This window comes from Dipteris shenzhenensis, chromosome 16 (assembly GCF_047967505.1).
Source record: "Dipteris shenzhenensis isolate YYH24624 ecotype China chromosome 16, Dip_SZ_1.0, whole genome shotgun sequence".
In the NCBI taxonomy this organism is placed as follows: Eukaryota; Viridiplantae; Streptophyta; class Polypodiopsida; order Gleicheniales; family Dipteridaceae; genus Dipteris; species Dipteris shenzhenensis.
The window spans coordinates 6,718,385-6,726,644 of NC_141611.1; the positions used below are offsets into that span (position 1 = coordinate 6,718,385).

Sequence of the window (8,260 nt, forward strand, 5' to 3'; positions counted from 1 at the left end):
GAGCGCATGGGTTTGTTCTTGAAGCATCGTAGATCAACCTTGCGTACTTCTATCACAAAGGGGTTGGCTAAACCTAGCTGGGCAGACAAAGCTGATTGGAAGTTCTTCAAGAAGCAGAATAGGGACAATCCCGAATTGTTTGAGGATCAGAGAAGGGCTCCGAAGAGATGGCTAGACATCGTAGGTACTTCGCACTTTGGTGTAGGTGGACGGTTGGCATTCGAGGCAACCATGGTAAGTCTACTTCTTCTCATTTAATGTATTGTTCTATTTGTTTTACTACATATTACATGCACTTTAGCTAACTCTAACTCTCATAAATTGGATTCACAGCAAGCTACGATGGGTAGTCTTCCTAGAGATGTAGAGACGCGACGCGCATTTTGCATAGGAACAAAGCCGTGGTTTATTGAGCAAGAGGCAATGGGAGCGATGGTCGATTGGGCTAAGGTGACTGCTCGCATGGTATATGTCTACTCCTACTTGTAATCTCACTTTTTAAATTGTTTTGTTCTTAAGTTCCAATCTAATTTTCAATTTATATGGTTCACTCTTAGGGTCAAAGCTCAAGCGTCCCATCATCGGAGGCAAGCGATCACCAGGGCCAGGGATCAGATGCACATGATGAGGATCAGAAAGAAGGAGCAGCTCAGGAGGATCAAGGATCAGGCCAACAAGACGAGGATGAGGACGATTTGGATGAGTAGTAGTAGTAGTGATAGTAGTAGCAGATTGCATATTCTTCACCATGTATGTCATTTTGTATATCCACTCGTTTGAGCAATTTTGTATCGCCCTTTCGAAAAGTTAATTTTGTAACAAACAATGTTGTATATGTTCGACATGTATATGCTTTTATTGCTCGATCATTTCATTTGAGCAATTTTGTATCACCCTTTTTGCAAGGAAAATTTTGTTATAAAAAAACTTTGTTTTGTAATTACCAAAAAAAAAAAAGGATTAGTGGGGCTAAACAGAGCCATAGCAAGCCCTGTTTAGCCCCACTAATCCTTTTTTTTAAATTCTGTTAATCATCCCTATATAGCAACATTTACCAGTGTCGCTATATAGTGACGATTAACATTGTCGCTATATAGTGATGTTTATCATCGTCGCTATATAGCAATGCTTTCTAACGATGGTTCTTTTCTGACGCTTTTAGTGACTTTTATAGCGACGTTTGTGCCCATGAAAAAAAAAATTAATGTAAAAAGCGTCAGTATTTTCGTTGGAAAAAGGCCTATGCCTTGTAGTGAGCATATCCGATGGACATAATACCTTGCATATCCCTCAACCTATGCGGTATTAAGTTGCATGCAAAGTGATGTGCCCATAGCATAAGTACTTGTTCAGATAACACACCTAGGAGCGTGTTTTTTGATGATAGTGCTACATAACATAAGGACAATAATGATGTATAATCTATGATTGATAATGCAAAGCATATTCGATGGACACAATACTTTGCGTGCATCTCTACCTAGGTGGTATTGACTTTTGTGCAAAGAGGTGTCCCCATCCGATAAGCACTTGTTCAAATAACATACTTAGGACCTTGTTTTTTGACTGTTGTGCATGACACTGAGGCAAAAACAATATTTAATGCTCCCTCGACCATGCAAACAATACTTTTCATTCGCCTCCAAAGTGGTGGTATTGTATTGCATGCAAAGTGGTACACCTATCCAATAAGCACTTGGTCAGATAACACACCTAAAAGCATGTTTTTTAAAGGTTGGCATGACATTGAGGCACAAACGGTGTTCAATGCGTGATATACCATGCAAAGCGTATCCAATGTGAACAATACTTGGCATGCACCTCAACCTAGGTGTTATTGACTTGCATGCAAAGTGGCTTGTCTATCCGATAAGTACTTGATCTTATAACACACCTAGGAGCGTGTTTTTTTATGGATGTGCTTCACACTAAGGCAAAAATGGTATTTAATGCAATGCTCAATCGACCATGCAAAGCATATCTGATGGGCACAATACTTTTCTATGACTCAACCTATGTGGTATTGACTTGTTTGCAAAGAGGCACACCCATCCGATAAGTACTTGGTTGGATAACACACCTAAGAGCGTGTTTTTTAACAGATGCGCATAACACTAGGGGCAAAACCATGTATAATGCATGATCGACCAAGCAAAGCATATCCGATGGGCACAATACTTTGTACACGCCATAACCTAGTTGAACTTGACTTGCGTGCAAAGTGGATTCCCCATCCAATAAGTACTTGTTTGAATAACACACCTATGACTGTGTTTTTTTATGATTGTGCATGACACTAAGGCAAAAATGGTGTTTTATGCTTTATCGACAATGCAAAGCATATCCACTGGGCAGAATACTTTGCACGCACCTCCAAATCGATGGAATTTACTTACATGCAAAGTGGCGCGCTCATCCCATAAGTACTTCTTCGAATAGTTAACACATCAAGGACTGTGTTTTGTTACGGTTGTGCATGACACTAAGGCAAAAACGCTTTATGCTTGATCAATAGACCATGCAAATCATATTTGATGGGCAGAATATTGTGCATGCACCACAACCTAGGTGGTATTGAATTGCATGCAAAGTGGCATGTCCATCTAATAAGTACTTAATCGGATAACACACCTAGGAGCATGTTTTTTTATGGATGTGCATGACACTAAGATAAAAATGGTATTTAATCCTTGATCGACCATGCAAAGCATATCTGTTGGGCACAATACTTTTCTTGCGCCTCAACCTAGGAGGTATTTACTTGTGTGCAAAGAGGCCCACCCATCCATTGGTCAGATACCACACCTAAGAGCATGTTTTTTTTATGGATGTGCATAACACTAGGGGGAAAATGGTGTATAATGTGTGATCAACCATGCAAGGAATATCCGATGGGCACAACACTTTGCATGCACCTCAACCTAGTTTAACTTGACTTGCATGTAAAGTGGAGCCCCCATCCGATAAGTACTTGTTTGAATAACACACCTAGGACTGTGTTTTATTATGGTTGTGCATGAGACTAAGGAAAAAATGGTGTTTTATGCTTTATCAATAATGCTAAGCATATCTGATGGACACAATACTTTGCATGCACCTCCAACTCGATGAAATTGCCTTACATGCAAGGTGGCACACCCATCCCATAAGTACTTGTTCAAATAATACATCTAGGACCGTGTTTTTTTATACTGTGCATGACAGTAAGGCAAAAACGGTGTATAATGCGTGATCGCCTATGCAAATCATATCCGATGGTCAAAATACTTTGCATATGCCTCAACCTATCCAATGGTATTGAGTTGCATGCAAAGTGACTCATCCATACCATAAGTACTTGTTCGGATAAAACACCTAGGAGCGTGTTTTTTGACGGTAGTGCATAACACAAAGACAAAAATGGTGTCTAATGCATGAATGATAATGCACATCTAGTGGGCACAATACTTTGTGTGCACCTCAATCCAGGTGGTATCAACTTATGTGCAAAGAGATGCCCCTATCCGATAAGCACTTGTTCAAATAACACACCTAGGACGGTGTTTTTTAACGGTTGTGCATGACACTAAGGCAAAAATGGTATTTAATGCTCCCTCGACCATGAAAAGCATATCCGATGGGCACAATACTTTTCATGCACCTCAAACGCAGTGGCATTGACTTGCATGCAAAGTGGTACACCCATCCAATAAGCACTTGCTCGGATAACACAACTAAAAGCATGTTTTTTAATGATTGTGCGTGACACTAAGGCACAAATGGTGTTTAATGCATGATATACCATGAAAAGCATATTTGATGGGCACAATACTTTGCATGTGCCTTAACCTAGGTGTTATTGAGTTACATGCAAAGTGGTGTGTCCATCCGATAAGTACTTGATCGGATAACACACCTAGGAGTGTGTTTTTTTATGAATGTGCTTAATACTAAGGCAAAAACGGTATTTAATGCTTGATCGACCATGCAAAGCATATCCGATGAACACAATACTTTTCTTTCACATCAACCTAGGTGGTATTTACTTGTTTACAAAGAGGTACACCCATCCAATAAGTACATGGTCAGATAACATACCTAAGAGCATGTTTTTTTACGGATGTGCATAACACTAGGGGCAAAACGATGTATAATGCTAGATTGACAACGCAAAGCATATCCGATGTGCATAATACTTTGCTCGCACCTCAAACTAGGTGGAATTTACTTACATGCAAAGTGGCGCTATATCCCGTAAGTACTTGTTCGAATAATATTCTTATCTAGGACCGTGTCTTTTTATAGTTATGCATGATGCTAAGGCAAAAACGGTGTTTGATGCTTGATCAACAATGCAGAGCATATCCAATTGGCACAATAATTTTCACACACCTCAAACCAGGTTGTATTGAATTTTGTGCAAAGAGGCATCCCCATCCGATAAGTACTTGTTCGAATAACACACCTAGGACCATGTTTTTTGACGATTGTGCATGACAGTGAGGCACAAACATTGTTTAATGCTTAATAGACCATGCAAATCATATCCCATAGGCACAATACTGTGCATGCACCACAACTTAGATTTTATTTAGTTTCATGCAAACTGGTATGCCCATAAGATAAGAACTTGATCGGATAACACACCTAGGAGCGTGTTTTTTTACGAATGTGCATCACACTTAGGCAAAAACAAAACATAATGCTTGATCGACAATGCAAATCATATCGAATGGGCACAATACTTGGAATGCATCTCAACATAGGTGGCATTGACTTTCCTACAAAGTGGCACGCCTATCCCATAAGTACTTGTTCAGATAACACACCTGGGAGTGCGTTTTTTTATGGTTGCACATAACAAAGTGGCACGCCCATCCCGTAAGTACTTATTCACAAAACGTTTTTTATAATCATTATGAGTATATGCAAAAGTAATCAAAGATGCATCGCAAATCAGCGCTGTGGTCATGATTGATGGAAACAGCCCACGACATCTTGTTTGAAGCCTATGCGCCGGTTATTTTGACTGGTGGATCACTATATTCCGATTTCAAGTAAGAAAGTTATGGTTATTTCTTTTCGCTGCATGCTGCTACTAACAAACTGACTAGCCATGCACTGTAGCATTTCCATTTATTGGGACTTCAATCAGGTATTCATAGTATATTCAGAGTATTCGCACGTTGCTCATGCGGCCGACAGAGGTCGCTCATGGTTGTATATGTATAAAGGGCCTGCCTTTGTCTAATATTTCCGTAGCATGGCTTCCGATATACGGCTCGTTATAGCTTTGTTCTTTTCCCGATCTTTTGCTCGCCCAAGTTGCCCACGTCTCCGTAGATGCACCAACAGTTCAGCCTACAATGCCTTTCACAAACGTTTGAATCTCCATCGATGCATTGCAATCCAAGCTTCCTACAAGCCATCTTGTAAATGGTGTTACAGCCAATCTCTTTACGAGCACGAGACGGTGCCATTGCGCTTTTCGCGACCGTTTCCGCCATTGCGCTTTTCGCGACCGTTTCCGCCAGTGCAAGGCCCATTGCAAGGCTTTTAAACATCCGCTGAACCTGCCAGTGATATCTAGGTTAACACGGACTTTAACATGGTGGCAACTCGCTAAACGCAAATTTTGACCCTGACCCGCCGAGGACGCCGGATAAGCTGCACACTGATAATTGTGGATCCAATGCTAATTTAATATTCGTGTTCCCTGCGGTACTGCAGTTTAAATGCTCACCGTTCAAAGCTCTCTCCGTGCATTTAGAAGTTCTAACAGGAAGGCTCCTGTTTTGCGGCAATGGCTCTACAACGTCTCTTGGCTGTAGCTCTCCTTTGTTTGATGGTCGCCACGCAAATGGAAGGCGGACTTGCGTTCGACCGCAAGTATTGTCCGCTTTGCCGTCGACTACCGTATCGCACCGTTGTTTGCAAATCCGACTGTCCGAAAACGCGTGAGCAGAATCCATTAAAGAAGATATGCAAGATCGACTGTACAGCATGCAGTTCTACGTGCGAGCCTAATGGTGAGCTCCGGCATTTCCCTCGAAAGGTAGTGTTTCGGAATACGTTCTTTCACTGCAATTAGAGATCATCTGGCTGCATGTGATGTGATTGCTTCTCTAGATATTAACCATTGGCATGGCGCTGCTGTGCCTGTTCCTTGAGTTGATGCAAAAGATTGCCGTAAGCGGGGAGCCGTATGCGAGGACCCTCGTTTTGTAGGAGGAGACGGTGTTTATTTTTACTTCCACGGAAAAGCCAACGAAGACTTCTGCCTGGTGTCCGACAAGAAGGTGCACATAAACGGCCACTTCATCGGCAAGCGTCCTGAGGGTCGAATGAGAGACTTCACCTGGGTGCAGGGAGTGGGCATTCTCTACGGTTCGCACAAAGTCAAGATCAACGCCAAGAAGGTGACGTTGTGGGATGATAGCATCGACCAAATGCAGGTGTCATACGATGGAATTCCCGTCATTCTAGCTAGCGAGAACGGGTCAAGCTGGAGATCCCCACACGGCGAACTCAAGGTAGTGCGAACGAAAGAGGTGAATGCGGTAGAGATGGAAGTGACAGGGTTGCTCAGAGTGTCGATCAACGTGAACTATGTGAGCGAAGAAGACAGCAAGGTGCACAAATACGGGATCACGGAGGAAGATTGCTTCGCGCATTTGGATTTGCAGTTCAGTTTCTACGATCTGTCGGCGGAAGTGGAAGGGGTGTTGGGCCAGACTTATGGTGCGAACTACAAGAGCCGAGTGAAAGTCGGGGTACCGATGCCCATCATGGGAGGCTACAACAAGTTCAAGAGCTCCTCCCTCTTTGCAGTGGACTGTGAGGTGGCTCGCTTCAATCCGTCTTTTGCTGCTGGTGCTGCTGCTGAGGATGAATACAACATGGATTCCGGCTTCGGGTTGATGCCCAGCACGAGCTGTACTAGCCGAGGCGAGAACGGCATCGTGTGCCGTCGCTGATCATCTATTACCCTAATGATCTCAAAAATGTCATCTATTCTGCAGCTAGCATTTGTATAAACAAATGCAAAATAATCTCCCACATAAAATTTCCATGCATTCATTATCATATTATTATATTTCAAAGTAGCAAAATCGTGCCCATTCTAAGCTGTCTCTGCGGACAACTTTAATTGGCCCAAAATGATCCGGAAGGAAAGACCACCTATGCTTTTACTTATTAAGGTAATCTACCAACATATGAGAAATGCGATCAAAGAGTTCGAATAATACATGATCACGTTGTTGAAGAACACATGTATCACTTTCATTTGTCTGAAGTTTAGATGAGTCTCTGATCAAGAGCCAATGGACTCTGTCTTGAGTTCTAGCATTAGTTCTCATCCAAAAACCTTGAGAGAGAAAACCCTAATCATCAAAACCTAAACTCTCAAAAGAACCCTCAATATAGTTCTTGTCGTGCTCTTCATTCTGAGCACTTCAATGCCTCGATTTGACTTTGGAGCAAAAAGTTACGTCAATTTTTGTGCCGACTACTTTTTCCTTCGTTTGGTGGTGAGCACGCTGGTAGTGCTTTTCACCAAGAATATCGTGGCTTTCCTCTGTTGTTAAGAAGAGCCATTGATTTGTCTAATCATTGGGATAGCATTTGATTTCTTAGATCTGTGATCCCAAAGAGCAGACAAATCCATGCTAGCCTTAATGATAAAAAAGCCATTTCTTACCTGGCAGAGAAGAACTGCATTTCCTTGACCTAAATCCATGAGTCATGAATGCAAAGTTGGCAATGTAATGGTAAAAACGCCTCTAAACTTGCTCTGAATGTTTCTTGATGTTCATCTAGTTGTACCACTAAAGTTCGAACAAGGGCACCACAATTCAATACGATGCTTCTTCAAGTTCACCTAGGATTTTATCAATCACTGCAAAAGCATGAGATTAATTCGAGTCAATACTTGTAGCTAGAACTTCCTAAACATGAAAATGCACATTCATTCTTGAGCAACTACTATTCATGAGACGGCCACTTCTATAATTTCCAAACAAGAGATGTCAAGTTTAGTTTATAAGCACGTGAACCGTATAAATTATAAAAGATACAAAGTTGGAGCTCCTATGACAACTCATATTAGCTCATTAAAGAATATCATCAATCAACTTGCTACTGCTGGTGCACCTGTTCCACGAAATCGATTCGTGACCTATCTTCTCGACACAGTCCAGCATCCATTTTATGATAATAATGTTACCATCCTTTCCAACAAAAACGAGATTGATTTTGATCAAACATGTATTTCTTTGAT

The 8,260-nt window shown here is 41.6% G+C and overlaps 1 protein-coding gene across 1 annotated transcript; it reads left to right on the forward strand.

The window, feature by feature from the left end:
* The first annotated feature begins 5,782 nt into the window (after positions 1 to 5,782).
* Positions 5,783 to 6,956, forward strand: LOC147892475 (uncharacterized). The gene is made up of 2 exons (XM_087387404.1): positions 5,783 to 6,008; positions 6,163 to 6,956. The coding sequence occupies exons 1-2, from the start codon at positions 5,783 to 5,785 to the stop codon at positions 6,954 to 6,956; spliced, it is 1,020 nt and encodes a 339-aa protein (XP_087243530.1).
* Positions 6,957 to 8,260: the final 1,304 nt, after the last annotated feature.

Bases quoted from the DNA above. Each gene is read 5' to 3' on its own strand.
- LOC147892475 (XM_087387404.1), top strand. From the start codon at position 5,783: ATGGCTCTACAACGTCTCTTGGCTGTAGCTCTCCTTTGTTTGATGGTC. The intron at 6,009-6,162 runs GTGAGCTCCGGC...TTGATGCAAAAG, and splicing joins TTCTACGTGCGAGCCTAATG to ATTGCCGTAAGCGGGGAGCC.